Here is a 21,294-nt window from a genome sequence, read left to right on the forward strand (position 1 = left end):
TTTATCACAAACACTCCAAACTTTATTTATATTGTAACAATGACAAAACTTTGCATATTATACAAAACTCATGTGTCAATAGTAATTAAGTACAGCTTCTGTCCATCTGTAATCATATTCACATCAAGAATCTTACCTACATCTTCTGTTACAATACAAAAACTGGTAGAAAGCTCCAACTTCAAATGCTCAGCTGCTGTTTTCATGAGTTCATCAACGGTGTCCGGGACCCACAACACAACTCCGTACTTGCTTTCATCTTTTAATTCCCATGGCTGAAACGCATATACTGTACATTTCTTTCGTGACATTTTATCTCTTGTTTCTTGAGAACATGAAGGAAATTCTGACATCTGAAAAGACTTTCTTTCTTCTAATAATTTCATTAATATTTTGTTTCCAGATAATGTCGCTTCATCAAGTGGAGTATTCCCCCATCTACACATTCACATCATAAATGTTGTTATACATTTGATAAATTTTAGTATTAACCCTAAATTAATAATTTCACAAAAATCCACCTGTCCTTCGATAAAACATTAGCCCCTGCTTCAACTAGCATCTTCGCTATTACATAAGATCCTTGTGACGTGGCAACATGAAGTGGAGTTCTAAAGTCGTAATCTTTTGAATTTGGGTCAACACCATTTGACAAAACCCTTCGGATAAAATCTATATCTCCTCTTGATACCGATGAACACAAGAAACTTCCAGCATCTTCTATTTTGAATGAAGCACCATGTTTCACTAATAACGAAGCAATCTTATCATGCCCATTCTTAATCGCTTCAAATAACGGCGTGTTCCCAAAATTATCTGCCATTTAGATAAAACATAAGGACTAGAATGTAAATTCAAAAAGTCGAAGGACTAAAATGTAATTTCCATAGTTTAAGTTTATTTACCGAAAACGTTGACTTCGACGCCTTGTTGAATTAGGAAAAGAGTTATATTTTCGTGCCCTTTTGATGCAGCGAGATGCTGTTCATGTTAAAATAACTTGTTATCAAATGTGTACGTATTTTTTATTATTTATGTTTTTATATGAAAATAAAATAAAATACCAATGGTGTTCTTCCATCATAATCTTTTTTATTTGGATCAGCTCCAGCTCGAATTAAACTTTTTAAATGAGATAAATCTCCGGAATAAGCTGAACTATTGACTCTTAATGCAAGTTCTGCTTCTTGCATTCCAATATGAATTTTGATATCTGTTACCATATCTTTCATGTGACTATCACCTTCTTTACCCTACAATTATTTTTTACTTTAAGTCATGGCATTCAATGTAAACAATTGATTAATTAGTATGATTAATTGATTAACTGATTACCTCTAGTAAATTGTTGAGAATTTTTCTTCCATCGTGAAAATATATGTCAAGGATATTGGAAAAAGATTGTTTATCAATTCTCAAAAGTCTAGAAAGGTCAACAACTCGAACTGTGTATAATTGGGCAATGTTGCATATAATTGAAACATCTCCAAAAGAGTCGTGAGGTTTTAGAATTGATACTATTTCTTCTGATCCATTTTCATGTATAACTACCTCTTCCTGTATTAAATTTCATTCATCATTTTTTATAAAAAAACAATAAAAAATTAAATCTATGTATATACCAGGTTTCCATGACAGACGAAATAAAGTTGATCAACAACAATCCCTTGTTCCATAATCACTTCTCCAGGAAGAAAAAACTCTTCATGCACTCGTGTTACAATATGATTGATGAATTCCAAAGAGCATTCCTTGAAAAGAGAAACCTTTTCAATGTATGACCTATACAGAGTTTCTGATATCTGCAAGAAATCATGACTTAATTTTTTAGTATAGAATATAACGAAGAAGTTAAGAAATTGGAATTTAGTTTTGTGTATACTTTAGCACGAATAGAAGTCGGAAGATCTTGAATAACAGCAGAATCAGTGTAGTTGCTATCGTATTGTAATCGCATATGATCTTTGATTTGATTACGTATATCTTTTCCTAATTTATTTCGATCCATATATTTAAGAAGATCCGCCATTCTATCTCTGTATCTTTCTGTGTTCGATCCTTTCACAATTAAAGCTGTCATGTTACCAATCAAATAAGCACCCAAAACCATGTCAAATGAGACATACACCATTACGAATATCATCTCCCTTAAATTCACCGCATGTATATCACCATAACCTGTAAAACCATTAATTAACTCCATGTTTACCTTTCACATTCAAAGTCAAAAGTCAAAACAATAATTAATTTTAATTACCGACTGTTGCCATGGTCACAATTGCAAAATATAAGGATGTGATATATCGCGTCCAAAGATCAATGTGTCTGAAGTTGGAGTAGCTATAGTCACCGAGTTTAAGGCTTCCAATCCACGTGTATTCTTCTTCATTAGGTGGAAGAGTTGTAGCTAAATAGTAGAATATGCAAGCTGCCGTATGTGTGCAGTAGAGTTCAACAGCAATGAGTTTTAGAACCCTAGAAAACAGATACTTGACGCGTATGTCCTTTTCCAATTTGGAAAAGAAATCTAGAACCTTCCGGGCTCTCACTAGTCTAATCAGCAAAAGGTATCTCACTTCTTCTTTTTTCCCAAATGCCTGATTAACATAATTAAAACTTAAATCAATCGATTGAGTATATACTATATATATTCGTTATCGTCTTATTTTGGGATTTGTATAAGAAATTTGGAGTGATATATACCGTGTAAATATTATCCCAGGGCATACATGCAAGTAAATCAAAGATGAAATGAGATTTTAAGTACCTGAATGGAAACATGTATAACATTTAATGGTGATTTTTTTTTTCTATTTTAAGAATAGTGTTTGGATTGGAGAAGAAACTGACCGAAGAGCTATTAGGTGTCGATTATAGACCAACTTGTGGGTCCGAGTGTCTCTGTAAGGAACAAAGAAGAGAAGGACAATGTCGATGAAGAAAGCTGTTTGACCAAATATGTCTAGTAAATAGAAGTGATTTGGTAATCCTCTGAAGAAGCCAAATTCCATGGGTGTGAAGAAAGAAGAGTAAATTGCCCATAGTAATATGAATTTCTCCCAAGTGCGATACCATCTGCATCGGCAAAGTCTTATAATTGCATGTTATTGTTTGATAACAGAAAGCAATGGAAATATTCCTTTTGTTTATTAAAAAAATAATTAAATACTCAATGGTTAAATAAGAAAAATATTGTTACTATACTATATTAGTATTAAGAATTGAGAATTCTAATAAATACGATTAAGGATGAAGAAACGAAAATTTAAAACAGTAAGAAAGTTGCTTTATTTTAGTTTATATTTGTATATGCCTAATTCCTATATGGAAGGGGAAAAAAATATTGGAGATTACGATAATAAAACTACTAAAAAAATGTGGATAATAAAACCAGGCATAATCACGTTCTATGCCAACATATTTGATTATTTATATATAGCAATTTTTATTTAAATATTCGATGTTTGTTGTTTTTACTTTCAACAATTAACAATTAACATATTCATGTACCAATCAAGTTGTAGGAACGGACGGCCACGATTCTTCTAAACCCTATCTTAATCAATCTCTTACTGCCACGTGTCATCACAAGAACACAAAATCATAGAAAGAGAAAGCGAGAAGAAAAACCTGTTTTGTGGATGGATGCAGAGACCTTTGATGCCATCGACGACTGTGTCTCTATTGAAACCCCTGTGAGTCGAGTCGAGCTCCCCTGAGTCCCACGCCAACAATGTGAACACGCTCCGACGTCGTATTCCAAACCTCCCGTGATTCCTAACATCTACCATTTCGTACTCCTTATCTCCGACTTCATCGTCCTCCGTCGCCGCCGCCGCCGCCTTCCTCCGCCTCTCGTCTTCTCTCTCCTCCACCGTAGTCCTCCGCCCGATCTCGCTCCTCATTTGATATAATCGATCAGGACTATAGTAGTCAGTTGATTCACCTCAATCAATCTGGTCCATCTGTATCGTAGATCATATCTGCTTGATTAAGTGCTAAATTTCAATTTCTGCAGAAATGAAGGGGTAAAGTTACATGAATCAATCGATGAAGACTCATATTTGTTTAGCAGTAGGAAGGTTGATGAGATTTGCTCGAATCACGAGAAATAACAGTCAGAATATGTGTTGTGAATGGAAGAGATGAGTAGAGACTAGAGAGATCCAGGAGAGTACAGTTTATAATTCAAAATGGGACAATAAAGCTGTTCAAAATAAAATAAAAAGAGACGATAAAAAATGGTAATCAATCATAGTTCATAGCTAGCTGTCTTAGAATAACAACATTACTATTTTATATAGATTTTTTATTTAAATGAGTTTCATGAAAATTTGGAGTCATCTCACGCCCACAAAAGTGCAAAACGATATTTATGTTAATTCTTGTAAAATCGTGATACTTGTCAAATCTTTTAACGATATCCTTATTGATACAACTTAGACACTTGTCTAGTGATACCTAGCCCTGTCGAAAATACCCGATACCCGAATTATCCGTCCGATTTTTTCGGGTATCGGATAAATCGGGTATCGGGTAAAATTTTTCGGGTAATCGGATAACCTGGTTTTTTTTTTAGGTCGGGTAAATGGTACGTTTGTTGGGTTTCAGGTGTACCCGAATTACCCGAATTATTTTAAATTTTTTTTTCATAGAGTTTGTACTATGTAGCAGGTATTTGATCACGCTTAAACTAACTATCATTATTGTAAAACATGAATATCTTTTATTATGACAATATGACACTAAGAATATTAAAAGTAATTGTTTATATATCATCATGTTCTTTAAAACTTAACTATATTTTAGATTATTGTTTTTATTGCAACTAACAAACTCATTATCTTGACGAAACTTCAGGACATGGCACAACTTATGGCTACAATTATCTTAAACATTTTAAACTTTTAAATTAAGATATTTAAGTATTTGTTTTTTTAAAATCTTATTAGATCAGATTAAGTTGTTAAAAAATTACTTGATATCTAAGGTATTATTGACTAAAAAATCTCAATGTTCAAAGCTTAAGTAACTTTGTTTATGCATCGTTTGTTTATATAAACAAGACTAATAAAGCACGACGTATTTATTTCATTAAATTTATTTTCAGGTGAAATTCAAAAAAAAAAAATTTATATATTTCGGGTAATACCCGAATTACCCAAACCCGACCCGATACGCGAATTACCCAAACCCGACCCGATACGCGAATTACCCAAACCCGAATTTAATTTGGGTCGGGTAACGGGTATTTTTTTTAACATGAAAAACCCGAATTACCCGATCTGAATTACCCGAAACCCGAAAAAATTACCCGATCAACGCCCCTAGTGATACCTTTTAACGTCATTAGACAATGGTGAACACTATCTCCTTTCATATTAATGGATGTTATGTTAAGCGATGTTGGCGTGATAACATATTCAAATGAGATCTTTCTCTCCTTTCATTCTCTCTCTCTCTCTCTCTCTCTCTCTCCCTCTCTCTCCATCGTGTTATAACATGGGAATACCACCCTCACTTCACGTTATAACATATTGGAATGTAAAGTGACAAAGTTTGGATGTTATAACATCCACATTCTTGTTGTGTCACACCCCCGAACCAGACGGCGGAAACGTCCGAGGGCTCGCGTGACTTAAATTGAAATATCATCACAATGAATATACATGAAACATAACACATTCATCACCAAATATTACATAGTACAACTGACATTTGTTTACATCAAGTACAAGGTTTACATTACATGATTCCAAAATATAAAGTGTTTGGTGATTAGCAACTACAAAAGAAACTTTCAACACATTGGATGCTTCCTTGTCTAACGATTACCTGAGAATACAAGTTATTTTGAAAACGGTCAACATATATAATGTTGGTGAGTTCATAAGTGTGTTTGATGTAAAATAGTTTATGTCGTTCGTAAAACCCAGAAAATCCGATATTTTCTGTATTCAGACTTTTCTTGAAAATGTTATGATGATCCTGTAAGTATATGCGTGAATGATTTCAAAACATGAATAAATGAGAAGTTTTGCATTATAGTTTTTGAAAGTATAAATGAGCAAGATTGATTTCCCCGGAAAACCCGATGTTTTCCGATAAAAAGTTATGATGGTTTTACATTATTGTATCGTCACATCGAATGAATATGATTTCCCTTGCTTACTTAAATGATATCGGATTTCTACGTGAGTCGTTATAACCATGCATGATAATGACTAGTTCGTCTGTCTTGGCATTCTAATGAACACCGAAATTTGATCTTAAGATTTTGTCACCCTAGACTGGCCGAGTCTAACTGTAGCGAACAACTTAGGTGTGGGTGAGTCACCCCCGTATAGATCTATACACAAACTCTCGCTCTCCCTCTAGGAGACTTCGATTACAACTACAGACTACGACCGACACTTATTGGTGTCACTCGTTATTACTCACTTAATCCACATGAATTTGATTAACCTTGATTAATGACCTGATTTTAGTTTACTTGAAGAGAAGGTAAGCCTAACAGACGAGGAGAAGAGGACTACTAGGCCCTACTAATTTCGTATGTTATTTAAGGCTGACGAGTATACGAAAGGCGCGTTGGCCCATTTCGCATAAGGTTTATTTGGACCTTACTAGTAATGCAAATGGGCCACTGAGGCCCAATAGCATGTAAAAACCATTGACGGTCCCTTAAGCATGTAATTGGGTCACAGGAGGCCCAATAACATGTATTATTTATGTTGGGCCCAAAAGTCATGTTAATGAGTCACGAAGGCCCATTAAGCATGATTAGAATCTCTCAAGCCCAACCATTTGAATGTTTACTTGTTTTGTATAGTATTAATGTTACGAGTTGTTTAATCGATATGTCGTAAAAATCACGAATTTGTTTTATAACGATTCATAGATTTATAAAAATAGTTATTTTTCTATTTAAAACCCATAAGTTATAAAGTATTGTATATTTTGACCCAATTATTATTATTATTAACATAATTGACCAAAAACATCAGTTTGACCTATTCAGCCCCCTTATTTTGTAAAGTTGGCAATTTTAGTCCTTTAAAAAAAACAATGACATATTAGGTCCTTAAACTATTTTTCTTGACATTTTTGACCCAAACACTTATTTAAATAATGTTTTAAGCCCAAAAGTAAATTTTTGGAAAGTTTCAACCCTTTAGTTAAAAGACTTGCATTTTAATCCACATTTTTCGCAATTTTTACACTTTTTACCCAAAATCCAAAATCTTTGCATTTTCAATCATTTTTAGCAAATAAGGTCATTTTAACCCCAGAAATAGATTCATTTACTTTTCTACCCACTGTTTTGAGAAATTTACCATTTCAGCCCCTTAAAACCATATTTTTCGCAACTTTGGGCCTATGGGTCGAAAAGCCCAAAATTTTAGCCCAATAAGCTATAAATTTCATTTTTAGTCCTTTGAAAAACATAATGTTCATAGAAGCTTCCATTTTAACTGTTTTGACATTTTGAGCCTTGTAAAAACCGTAAATGACAACTTTTCCCAAACTTTTGTTTATTTGACAAAAATAGTCCAATAATGAGTTTTATGTTGTAGTGTGTTATTTTAAAGCTTGTATAGTAGTTTATCTTGACATGTTAAGTGAAATATGACCTAGATCACATATTTTTCCTTCTTGAACTATAGATCTCGAAATATCTTTCATTTTTAGCACATATTTACTACAAAACACAAGAAATCACACATAACATACAAATACACATAGATCTTCACATTTTACTTGTATTCTCCCCCATAAATCATATGAAAACCGAAAATAGAGGGGTATGAACTCACCTTTGCTTGTTGTTTTCGATTTGAAGAAAGAAATGGAAGAGTTTGCTGTTATCTTCGGCCCTAGAAAGCTTCTTGAGTGGATCTCGAACTTAGTATGTTTCTAGGAGTATGATCAAGAATTTAAGGTGGTAAGAAGAGTGAATGAGTGTAGAAAGGAAATATGTTTGCAAGATCTTACCACTAGAGTGTAGCTTGAAGTGATTTTTGGATGAAATCTCCTTGAAATGCTTCTAATTCTCGAAAGTCTTGATGAGAGGGAAGAGATGTTCTTAAATGTTTTACTTAGAGAGAGTATGAAATGTTTTGTGTGTGTGTGTGTTGATTCTCGGCCGCAAGTATTTAGAAGAAGAAGAGAGAGAGTGAGGTGACCCTTATAGATGCATGTTGGTCCATGCATGGAAGTATGAAGTGTAATAAGGAGGTGGCACTACACATGTCAACCCTCATTTCCCCTCTTTTTTTTTGTTTTCTACTTGGGCCGAGAGAGAGGGAAGGAAGAGAATGACTTGGGCCTTTTATGCTTGAGTCCATAATATGAGGCCCAATTTGATGGTTTTCGGCCCATTGGGTCTTTAGAGTAGGTCACGACCCAATTTTTGTATAAGAGGATGGATTTGAGTCTATTAAAGCTAATTGAATTTGTTATGGCCCAATAAGGCCCATTAGAGATAAACTAGTCCTTTTTAGGCTTAAAGGCCCAAAAAGTTAAGTTTCATGAAAGTGGGTTGAATTAGAGCCCAATTACGAGTTCTAAGCCCAAAATAGTCACATTGGAAGTTTATTGGCCCATTAGGCCCAATAAGGAAATCCTAATCCATAATGGGCTTAAACCGGGATTTCTAGGGTTTTCAACTTTACTTGATGAATCTAGGTTTGAATGTGCTTCCATAGGTTGAATTTCAAGCATAACATGAATTAGGATTTACGAGTTTATAGTAGATAATGTTTACAAGAGTACAGAATTTCCTAGCTAGAATGCTAGTTGTGACATGTTGCCCATCCCTTGTAGTCTAATCTAATAAAGTTTAGGTAGGTCAAAGCATAAATCAGTTGACCAACAACATTAATCGTACTAATGATGATCAATTAGGGCACATAGAGTGGCTCGCTAGGAGGTTGTTGGAGTCGCTACACACTGCCCCTAGCTTTCGTTAGGGAGCTCGCTAAGAGTAAATCGCTATGGGTGTAACAAGAGGAGAAAGGAAAGAGAAATTGGAGATGATGGGTTCTCATTGGTTGTTGCTATTTTCTTTTCTTTTTTTCTTTTTTTTTCAAAATAAAACTTAGTTAATATCACACACTACCACTCCTTACATTTTTTAATGTAAAATACTAAGCTTAAGTGGCAATAAAAAAACTTAGATGTCAATAAAAAACCTTACGTGACAATGTGCTAGGAGTGTTATCACTCCCTCCAGCCTTATAAATTATCACGATATTAATAAAAATTATCAGTACAATATCTCAACATAATTTTTGACTCCGTATCCAATAACTATTTTTAATCATTTGAAAGTTTATCGAGTTTAAATTTTAAATTCTAGATATCTATTAAAGAAAATTGCAAGAATGGTGGCATTGGTTTGTGATTTCTATAGTATTAGTCCCATTTTTTTTTTGACTTTCACCATTAGTCTAAATATGATATTTATGTGGTTTTGGTCCATTCGATTTTGAATTCTTTTTTTCCGTATGAAACCTTGAAATGTGTATTATACATTTTTTAAATATTTTTATAATTATAAACTAAAATTTGGGCCATACCTACCCCACACGCTCACCATACCCCTTCCTTTTAGAACACAAACGTTATCTTCACATGGTTGTAGGTGAAGAACAGAAACACACACAAATCAACTTCTGGGTTTTGTTAGGGCTGACGATGAACACAAACACACATAGATCGACTTCTCGTTTTGTTTGGGTTGGTGATAAAAACAATTCGGTTTACGGAGTGTGTGACTTCCACCTTCAAACTCGATTGAGAGAGAGAGAGAGAGAGTGTGTGTGTGTGTGTGTGTGTTGATTTTTAGGATGGAAGGAGTGGATCCCTCCCAACCCACTCAACCCAATGTCATATAGTTTTTCTCTTTTTTCTCTCTTCTCTCTTCCATCTTTTCCAATCCACTTAATCGATTCAATTAAAAATATACAAAACAACATATGGTACAAGTAAAGAAACACAAAGTATAATAGAAAATAGAGGGGGGGGGGAGGAAGATAGAAACCAAAGAGAGAATGATGAAAGTGGGTTAAAGAACCCGCAAAACACCATTCAAATGGTACCATTTCTTACTCGGATTTGCCACCTTGGTGGTACGGCCGCCTCCCGCCTTCAACCCGCGAACCACTCCATACGCCCTTAGAGACCTTTATAGGGTAAATCTTTTCCTCGATTTTTAGGTTTTGTGTTAAATCTGGATTTTGTATGTTAACTCTAGTTTATCTGGGGTGTGTTCTAAATCTAAAGATCTTTATCTCATATTTTCCCCTCGATTTTAAGATTTTGTGTGTGTTGTCGATTTAAGAGTATGTGTGAGTTCATGTGTGTTGAATTTGATACGAAATCCTCATTTGGTTCATCATTGTATATGTCGGGAGTAAGATAGATAGAGGGGGGGGGGGGAGGGGGGAAGTATGTGTGTATGTTTGTTCATTTGTGTTTAATTTGAACCCACATAATGATTTAGTTCATCCCTAAATCTTCATCTCGTTCATCATTGTCTGTGCTCATCACTATATGTATTGAACCTGGAAGAGAAAGAGAAACGCAATATATATATATATATATATATATATATATATATATATATATATATATATATATATATATATAGAGAGAGAGAGAGAGAGAGAGAGAGAGAGAGAGAATGTGGGGTTATAGGACATTATTATTTAATTATTAAAATAATAAATTAAATATTAAAAAGGTAAAAAAATTAAAAAGGACAAAATAATATTTTTCATGTTTAGGAGAGACCAATATATATATATATATATATATATATATATATATATATATATATATATATATATATATATATATATATATATATATATATATATCATTTTGGATCAACGATGTAAATTGAAAACTTTTTCGACTAAACCTATAATGTTTCGCAAACCATAGTGACCAAATTTGCAGTTTACTCTAATCTAGTAAGATGCTAACAATTGAATTCGGTTTTACCTTATTAATCCCTTGCATAATTGCATAATTGTAGTTTAAATTTCACTAGTTTCACTTGCATTCAACTAAGCTTTTCGTTATGTTGTTCAAAATTGGTGAAATCACTTTAATTTCGGCAGAATAACTCTCATCTTATTTTACATATCTTTTAGATTAACTATGAACTAACTTCATTATAGTTAATGCCCAGTGGTTGGAACCTAGAATTGAATTTTTTTTTCATTGTGCCAAGAGAAGGCACTCATGGGTCGGACAGGACATGAGGTAGATTCCAAATAAACTTAACTGAAACAACCATATTTTAATCAGTTTCGGTTGGGAGCTCTTCTTAATTGATTATTATTTTTTTTTGTTTTAAAAAAATTAGTAAAAAATATTTTACTCCATTCAATTATAGATTTCTTTCATTTGATTATAAATACAAAAAGAAAACATTTATGAAAATTAATTTTATCGAAAAACAACATGTATCACATTGGTCGTATTCATCGTGTTCATCTTGATCGTATTCATGATCTTGGATTTTTTTAAAAAGACTTATTCATCTTGGTCACATCTGTCATCTTCGTCTTCATCAAAACATAATGATAAACATTGTGATATTTCTTTTTTACTGTTTCATTTTCGATGTCTTCATTCGTATTGTCACGTTTCTTAAGTATTACGATTTTTTTTATATGTTTCTTTCCTTCTAACTATTCTTTTAAACAAATGTATACCTACATCGATTGTGGTATAAGTCTTGTTATCCACGACGAGATATTCATGTCACTAACATAAAAATCAGATTCTAAAGCTAATGTAGAATTTTGTGTTGGATTAAGGTGTCTAAGGTCTTAATTAAATTGGTATATTCATCAATGAATAAGAATAAAATCCTTTTTGGGTTGTCCCCATAACTATAAAATAGCATGATTGATATTAAAAAAGATTAAATGATTTATTAATGTATTATGAAATTAAATATTAATTAGAAATAGTAACAATTAATTAAGAATGAATGAAAATTAATTGGAGTTAATTTTGAGTTAATTAGAATTAATAACATGTTCAATGGTTGAATTGCAATTGCTTTTGAACAAATGAGACAATTCTAGAACCCTCCAACCTATGAACGGTTTTGAGAGACTTTGAAAGGGTTCTGGAAGCCTCCTGGATTAGATAAGGAAACAATATTTGAATAGGATTATAATATTATTATTTTAAATTCAAATCTAGGGTTTCATGGTTATGGCAGCTATATAAAGGGTCTTAACCCTAAGCCAAAATCGATCCTAACCTCCTTATTAGAGAAATCAGCTTTCACTTCTCCCTTCTCTCCTATTTTCGATCCTAGGGTTTCCTAGGGTTTGGGTGTGACACGTTAGAGACTTCCACATTATTGGGGCAAGCATTCTAAAGAAGGTTTTAAGAAAGTTAGTTGTTGTATTCGATTATAGCAAAATGTATGTAATCCTAACTATGTACTTTTTTATTGTACATAGGTTAGTTTAGGATTTCAAAGTATGTTGTTATTATGAGAAAAGCCATAGAATTCTAGGTTGCATGTGCCCATAATTGTATTCGATTATAGCAAAATGTATGTAATCCTAACTATGTAATTTTCGATTGTACATAGGTAGGTTAGTTTAGGGTTTCAAAGTATGTTGTTATCATGAGAAAAGCCATAGAATTGTTTGTTGCATGTGCCCATAATTGTTTATGTGAAATTCCATTGTGCAAATCATGTATTATTATTATTTTTTGTAACCTAGAAAATCCATCAGTGGTATCAGAGCCTAGGGTTTTGTCTATAATATGCATATTTGTGAAAACCCTAAAAGAAACCCGATTTTCGAAAATCCCTAGCCCTAAAGGGTTTTTCGATTTTGGCTCCCTCTATTGTCTGTTTCGAAATTAGCTCGGGTTTTACTAGTTTCCTTATTTGTTATTTTACTTGCCTAAAATTTGAACAACCAAAACCTAGGCAACTAACAAACTCTAATTTTTGAAAATTTTTGGGTTGAAAAATTAGATGTTACACCACTGTTCTTCGGAGACATAGTAAAGAGATTAAAATCACCGGTGAAGAGATCACTACCTAGTTTTCTAAGATGCAGTTCAACCGGTGAATGCAGATCGGGAAAGAGTCGCGATGGCGGTGACCTGTGAAACGAGATCAGGAACAAGCTCCGATGGACTTCTACTCCAGATCCGATCCAGATCTGGTGGCCAATGAAAACGAGATCTAAGAGGATACGAGAAGGAGGTGGTTTACAATAAGGGACGAAACCTCGTAAGATCAATTGAATGGTCCGACAAGCCTCGAATGTTGTTCGTACCAAAAGGAGGTTCATCATGTATACCACCACTTGATTTTCAGCTCCCGAAATCGAAATGTGGCGATTAGATTTCCTCAATCTTACCTCCGGCGCCACAGTATTTGATTCCGGTGGAGGTTTCTCCGGATTCGTGATCTATTTTGTGGTGATCGGGACCAAGATCTGGTTAAACTAGATATGGGGCGGTTTAGAGGAGAAGAAAATGTGAAGCATATTCCTAACGAGCAAAGAAACAATATTACAGTGGTGGTCCGAGTGGAGGTCTGACTTTCAACAGCCGGCGACAGCACGACGGCCGGAGGTGGTCTGGTAGCTTTGGTGTAACAGCTTAAGTGGAGTGTGATAACTGATAAATTAATGTAGTGGGTGAGTTAGGGCTTGAATGGGGTAGGGTATTTTTTATTTTCTAAATAATAAATTTCTATTTTTAAAGGTATGGTCTAAATTTGTTCTCAAATGTTCTCGCAATAAAAATAGTTTGTTTCGAAATTAGCTAGGGTTTTACTAGTTTCCTTATTTGTTATTTTACTTGCCTAAAATTTGAATAACCAAAACCTAGGTAACTAACAAACTCTAATTTTTGAAAATTTTGGGTTGAAAAATTGGATGTTACACCACTGTTTTCCGGAGAAACAGTAAAGAGATTAAAATCACCAGTGAAGAGATCACTGCCTAGTTGTCTAAGATGCAGTTCAACCGGTGAATGCAGATCGGGAAAGAGTCGCGATGGTGGTGACCTGTGAAACGAGATCAGGAACAAGCTCCAATGGACTTCTACTCAAGATCCGATCCAGATCTGGTGGCCGATGAAAACGAGATCTAAGAGGATACGAGAAGGAGGTGGTTTACAATAAGGGGTGAAACCTCGTAAGATCAATTGAATGGTCCGACAAGCCTCGAATGTTGTTCGTACCAAAAGGAGGTTCATCATTTATACCACCACTTGATTTTCAGCTCCCGAAATCGAAATGTGGCGATCAGATTTCCTCAATCTTACCTCCGGCGCCACAGTATTTGATTCCGGTGGAGGTTTCTCCGGATTCATGATCTATTTTGTGGTGATCAGGACCAAGATCTGGTGAAACTAGATATGGGGCGGTTCAGAGGAGAAGAAAATGTGAAGCAGATTCCTAACGAGCAAAGAAACAATATTACAGTGGTGGTCCGAGTGGAGGTCTGACGTTCAACAGCCGGCGACAGCACGACGGCCGGATGTGGTCTGGTAGCTTTGGTGTAACAGCTTAAGTGGAGTGTGATAACTGATAAATTACTGTAGTGGGTGAGTTAGGGGTTGAATGGGGTAGGGTATATTTTTATTTTCTAAATAATAAATTTCTATTTTTAAAGGTATGGTTTAAATTTGTTCTCAAATGTTCTCGCAATAAAAATTGTTCTCGATTGAACACACACATATATATATATATATATATATATATATATATATATATATATATATATATATATATATATATATATATATAGGTTCAGGTGTTTAAAGTAATTATTGTGTTATTGTATGCATAAATGTGGGCCAATCAAAATTTAAAAAATAAATAAATAATCAAAAAATAAATAAGGATAATTTAGTAATTTGATAAATAATTTCTACAAATACACTCCTATAATTATGATAATTACTTTGACCTACCTGTATCCCTTTTTAAAACAATAAACAAGACTGTATTCTATCCCATTTTGAATTCTGATTCTTCATAAAGCAAAAGCGTGAAAATTTTCTTCGATCGCAAGGGTAATGCACTTCACTGATTACGGACCAGTGGATAATTCTATTGATCATCGTCTTTTTGACCTAAAATTCATCCATTTCGTTCGTTTCCAATTCGTACAAGCATCATCAAGGATTTGTCGTCGTAAACCTAACCCTAATCTCTAATTTTTACAGTTTTTTAGATTGAATAGGAGTGAGAGAAGAGGATGAAGATCACGACGTTACTCGTGCTGAAATGTCACCCGATTCCAGACGGTTCGGATCCGGTGATTCTAGCGAACGTGACGGACGTGAGTCATTTTGGATATTTCCAGAGGGTCACTGTCTGGCAGTTCATCGTGTTTGTTGGTAGGACCGTCGCCAAAACGGACCCCGCCTGACCAACGCCACTCCGTCCAACACGAAGGTTAAATAAACCACCTCTGTTTTCCTTCTATCATTTTTCCTTGAATCATGTCATTGATTTCAACATCTTATCACCTCGGTGATTATTGGATATGGGATTTCAATCGTAAATTTTAAACGAATTACATTGGGATGGAATCGAATTTCATATCTTGAAACGAATCATCTGTTGATTCAAATGACCATAGATTGAAGCATAAGTTATTGATGTTCATATGACACCATCTAAGATTGTGAAAATTTTCCCTAAATTGAAAGTGATAGAATGTTATCCGTACATACATGTTATGCTTCTAGCTAATCACATTTCTTTTCTTGGTGATAGAGTATAAGGTGCATTCATATAACATAAATGGTCTCTGTGTGGTGGGCTTCATGGATGATCACTATCCAGTTAGGAGCGCCTTCTCTGTGTTGAATCAGGTAAGTTCATATTATCAAGAACTTTAACAAACAAATGATCATATGATGTCGGAACACGGCGTGACCTACATATCAGAATGAGCAGTTTTTTGGCTGCATTTTATGAATTGAAATATGAATCAATTTATGTTTTTTTTTTCTTATTTAACACTTCATTTATGTGGACAGTGCAGGATCTTGACAATGTTGAATTCTGAAAAGGTATCAAGTATGTTTATGTACATGATTCAATGGATGATATTGGTGAGATTCCAATTCTATTGGAATGGAATCACGAATTCCAATTCTGATGGAATGGAATCACGAATTCCAATTCTGTTGGAATCACAGAAGTTGATGCTTGAAGAACTGACCACAAAATTGAAACGGACCACATTATTCTTTTAGAATGTATTATTCATTGTTAGATTTTGATGTTTTCTTTCCCGTTTTGAAAGTTTTTTTAGTTTTATTCTTTAACAATAAATGTAATTCTTAACAATTGTTACCCGTATTCTATAAGAAATAATGTATTTTTTGTTTTTATTCTTCAATTGATTGTTCAAGAATTTGTTATTCTACGAGAAGTTTTTAAATTCATGATCAAGAAATAGGTTCAAGAATATTTTTATTATTTATGGTTCAAGAATATTTTTATTTTTGAATATACTCATAAACATATTCTGTCAGAATGTCCGAATTTAAAGAATTATAATTCGTAAAATCGGATTTTTAAAATTCATAGAATCTATGATCCTTTAAAAAATGAAATTTTCCTTTATTAAATCTATATTAATTGACTAAATTATCCTTGTAATTAATTAAGATGATATTTTTCAATTATATTTAATTCAATAATATATATTAATCACTTTCTTAAAATAAGTAATTTGATTGGCCCACATTTATGCATACAATAACACAATAATTACTTTGAATAGAATAACCTAAGCCTATATATATATATATATATATATATATATATATATATATATATATATATATATATATATATATATATATATATATATATATATATATATTAAGAAGTGATAAATGGATAAATGGATTTACCTAAAAGTCTATGACTTTCACCGACTTCTCAATAATTCTCAATAATGCCTAGTAAGAAAAGATGTGTAGTTAAACCTTATGACATTTTGACTTCTTTAGAATAGGTGAATCAAGTGATATATTAAATACCAAGTTACAACTTTGGTCCTTGAAGTGTTTGCTACTTGACAACTTTGGAGGCATATTTCTACATGATGTGTAATAGATCACAATCTGTACAAATTGTATCTATTATGTATCAAAATTTTATCAACTCTAAACCAAGGATCCAGTTAAACCTGATTTTACAAACTAAAACAACCATAAAGAGTTCAAAAGTACATACCCTCGATGCATAGTAGATCACAATCTGTACAAATTGTATCTATTGTGTATCCATACAAGTCAATTCCAGATGACTATTAGATCTCAGCTTGATTAAAGATTCATTCTCTTCATTTGGTTGCATCGAACTTGTAAAGAGAAAGAAAGCGTAGGCCAATTTTTTATCTTAGGGTGGGAAGGAGTAGGGTTTGGCATTTATTGCATGATTCCTTGTTTGCTCTAATCTTTTTCTTATAAGGGAGGGGTGTGAAATTGCAATGAAGGTTTGCAATCTAGCAATGAAGAAAAGAGGTTGAAGGAGAGATGGGGATGAAGGTAAATAGGGTTTGGATGTTGGGTTCTCTCTATTGATTTCCTCTTCCCGATCTCTATTTTTTATTTTTTTTGTAGTCCATGCCATCTATGTTATATGTTATGGGTGTATAACCCATTGAAGAAGAAGAGGTTGGAGATAAAGATAAGTAAAGGGGTGATAAAGCTTATGGAGGGTGGTGGAGAAAATAAGTCTACTCTATTGAATTATTCTTTTGGTAATTAGTAATCACTTGGAACAGGCCATACAAGTACCTATTAACACCAACCTTTGTCTCTTTCTAAATTTACAGAAGAAAAGCTCACAAGATGTGGAAAGTTTGATTATTCTTGATACTTTTCTCATGCTTGAGTCAACTGTTCTTGAATGTGGTACAATAGAAATATATTTTTTACAAGATTTTGATATGATGTTTGCAACTTAATAGAACCAACCTTTTGTTAGGGATGAGCATAACCGGGTACCCGCCTATTTTAGCTGGAACCGGAACCGCTCCCGGAACCGGCGGTTCTTAAGTTATTAGAACCGAAACTGGAACCGCCTACACCGGTTTCTTGAAAATTGGAACCGCTCCCGGAACCGCCGGAACCGGTTCCGGTTCCGAGTACCCGACTTTTTAAATATAAAACTTTTTATTTATAAATTATAGAGTACATGGCATGGATATTAACGTTTACAAACATCAGAAGCAGAAGATATGAAAATAAAACAATTATAAAAACTTGATCTTTTACATAACCACCTATTAAACTTTAAAAACACTTCCCACAATTAAAAAACATCATAGGAAACATTTCCCATCATGTGAAATTTAATAAGTAGAGATGACAAAAATGACAAATTACAAACAATAAACATAAAACAGCAACAAGAAAAACAACACATCAAAAACAACATAGCCTCGAATTGGATCCATTGATCTTGTCAGCTCATCTGTCGAGAACGGTATGCTGCATGGATATAACATAAGATTTAGTATGTGATTGGTAAGATTCCTGTAAAGTTATATAGAAGAAAACCATCAGAAGTTAATGAAAATGGTAATCCATTCAAGACTTATCAATCATATACCAGACATAAACCCTCAAAAACGCTTGATTATTTGTGTTTAGTTAAATCAATTAAAAATGAATGGATATAACATAAGATTTAGTATGTGATTCACAAATCTTTTTGCTGAGGTTTACAAATTTTCATATATTGGAACATTAGAATGGTTCATTTGAAAAGCAAAAAAAAGATAGAAATTGGATATTATGACATGACTTCTTGGATAAAAAGATAAACTAATGTTAGATTTAATACAAAAATCAATTGACATACCATCACTAGTGAGACACTAGAATTTGTCCACCAGAAAGCAGATATCAAACCAATTTTTAAACCAAATAATTTAAAGATTAACATCATATTAACAAACCTGATGTATGTTCACTTTGGTTACACGCATATGCCTAGTTAACTTTTAATAAGCTGCCCAAACCTGCAATTTTAAGTTGTCAAAGCGAATTTGTAAGGACTTATAACAAGAATAAAATATATTTTTATAATGACTAATAACAAGAATAGAACATAAAGTATCATTGAGGTTTCTATGTACAAATACCTTCCATTAAGTGTCACAATAGCAAGACAGGAAAACACCAATCAAAGCAACCCGCAAAGGAACAAACCCATACGATGACTGACATAATAAAAATATTCATCAATCCATAATTAAGTAAAGCTGAGTATATACTTAAGTAGTATCTAAATATCAGTATGTATCTCACCAAGAAACCTGCTGGTCTGTTGGTCTGTGGGTGTTCCAAGCAACCTGCATAATTCCATCCTTGAGAGTGCACCTCCACCTACTCTTGGCTCGCACCTGCCAACCAGTTTCATCATAACACATTGGAGACTTGGATAATCAATCGTATGTTGATTCGGTAGAGCCTGCAGACATCAAACGTATTTAATTTGCGATTAGGAGTGAATCGATATTCACAAATGGAAATTAACAAAAAAAAATTAACAGATGGAAATCGAGATTCAACCTAAAGAATCGACAAATTAGCAAAAAAATCAACAAAAAAATAGAAATTAACAGTCTAATAATCTAATCGAGATTCGCAGATGAAGGTTTAACAACCTAAGAAATCGATAATCGAGATATCCAATTTCACAGTCAACAGATACAATCATGTTTGAGAGTTACGACTGAGAATTTGACCTTGAAGATGAAAGAGACGAGGGAGAACCTAAGTAGGGATGATCGGAGCGATGTGGTCCACCTTGAAGTGCCGACTGAGAGACAGAGAGACGAGGGAGACGAGTGAATTTCAAGTCCTGGAACAGATTAAAGTGTCGACCGAAGCTTGAAGCTTGGATTGAACAGAACGATGACTGGAGTCTGGAGCGATTGAAGCTTCGATTAACCGAAGGATGGGTTTGAGAGGGGAGAGAGGAGAGTGACGAGAAGAGAAGACAGCGTTTTTTTGGAATGAAAATCATAAACCGTAAAAACGCATTTGGTCTAAAGGTAATCAATATAAGTTCTTTTACCCTAATTTTTTTAAAACAAAGGCACCAAAATATAAAAATTAAATATATTTTTTTTTTATAAAAAGGCGGGTACCCGTCGGTACCGGTTCCGGGTACCCGGTATTGGAACCGGAACCGACGGTTATCCAGCGGGTATTGGTTTCGTAAAAATGAGAATTGGAACCGGAACCGCTTAAGGCGGTTCTAGACTTTAGGAACCGGAACCGGAACCGCCTAAGGCAGTTCCAGTTCCAGAACCGGCAGTTCCGAGACGGTTCCGGTTCCGAAAGCAGGTACTCGTTTCCGCTGCTCATCCTTACCTTTTGTAGTATATTTAGAATGGACTTGGACCTGCTGCAACTGATAATTTTATATTGTTGGATATATTTGATTTGAATATACATCTTATGAATTCTCAACTTCAAAGAGGAACCTTTTTAAATGTATGTTTTATGTTAGTGTCAATGATCTAAATTGTACTTGGCAATTTTTTTACTTGTGCTTTCTAAAAGTCACATCGGATGTCCCCGCAATTTTAGCATTTTAGAATTTAGTTATATATAGGTAGTTCATATTTTGGATTAGAGTTCATAGTCCTATATTTTAACTCATGTATTATTTAGTTGTGTTAATACATGTTAGTAATAGTCGAAGAAGAAACTAAAAAAGTTGTTGGTTAGGCTGTACGAAGTGGGAAGAAGAAGCACTTGGCAAGGCTGAGTTGGAAGGTGACCGGGAGCTCGCAAGGAGGGGAACACCGCCCCCTCACCTCGGCATGCCGAGGTTTTTGGAGGAACTCGACAGACTCTCACTGAGTCTCTCTTTTTGGCATGAATAGCGCTCGGCAATGTCTGCATCTAATTCAATAGTCAATGGTGTTTTTTTCATTTCTCTAAAACCTAGACATAGTTCGAAATGTGCTTTTAGGAAAAATAGTCAAAGTCGTCAGAGTTTGGATTTTTTTATGTCACATCTCAACTGTCTTATGACAGTCTAAAACAAAGCTAATGGAGACTTAAACATAATTTCCGGCGGAATGATCATTTCGGAAAATGCCCAGGGTCAATTACCTACATTCCATAATAAAAGAATATTGTTGTATCCTTTAAAGAAAATAGAAATAATAAAAGAATATAATTTGAGACTTGTGGAAACTACATAATTATTTATTTTAATATATTGCTCAAAAAGAA

General features: G+C 33.8%; 1 protein-coding gene across 2 annotated transcripts; it reads right to left on the reverse strand.

Annotated features, from left to right (window-relative positions):
* LOC145159946 (potassium channel SKOR-like) lies at positions 1–4,273 on the reverse strand. 2 transcript variants are annotated; one of them, XM_079078998.1, is made up of 11 exons: positions 3,631–4,273; positions 2,851–3,090; positions 2,704–2,767; positions 2,258–2,597; positions 1,883–2,178; positions 1,623–1,802; positions 1,336–1,557; positions 1,065–1,253; positions 906–981; positions 522–816; positions 1–438 (listed from the first exon to the last, which is right to left on the reverse strand). In XM_079078998.1, exons 1-11 carry the CDS (start codon positions 3,903–3,905, stop codon positions 69–71), a joined length of 2,547 nt encoding a protein of 848 aa, XP_078935124.1. In that variant the 5' UTR covers positions 3,906–4,273; the 3' UTR covers positions 1–68. The 2 variants fall into 2 exon arrangements, with proteins under 2 accessions (XP_078935124.1, XP_078935125.1); XM_079078999.1 differs by having other exon boundaries at positions 2,851–3,075; positions 3,631–4,272.
* Positions 4,274–21,294: the final 17,021 nt, after the last annotated feature.

The sequence above is a fragment of the Lactuca virosa genome, chromosome 2 (assembly GCF_052849685.1).
Source record: "Lactuca virosa cultivar CGN04683 chromosome 2, Lactuca_virosa_CGN04683_v6, whole genome shotgun sequence".
Taxonomy (NCBI): Eukaryota; Viridiplantae; Streptophyta; class Magnoliopsida; order Asterales; family Asteraceae; genus Lactuca; species Lactuca virosa.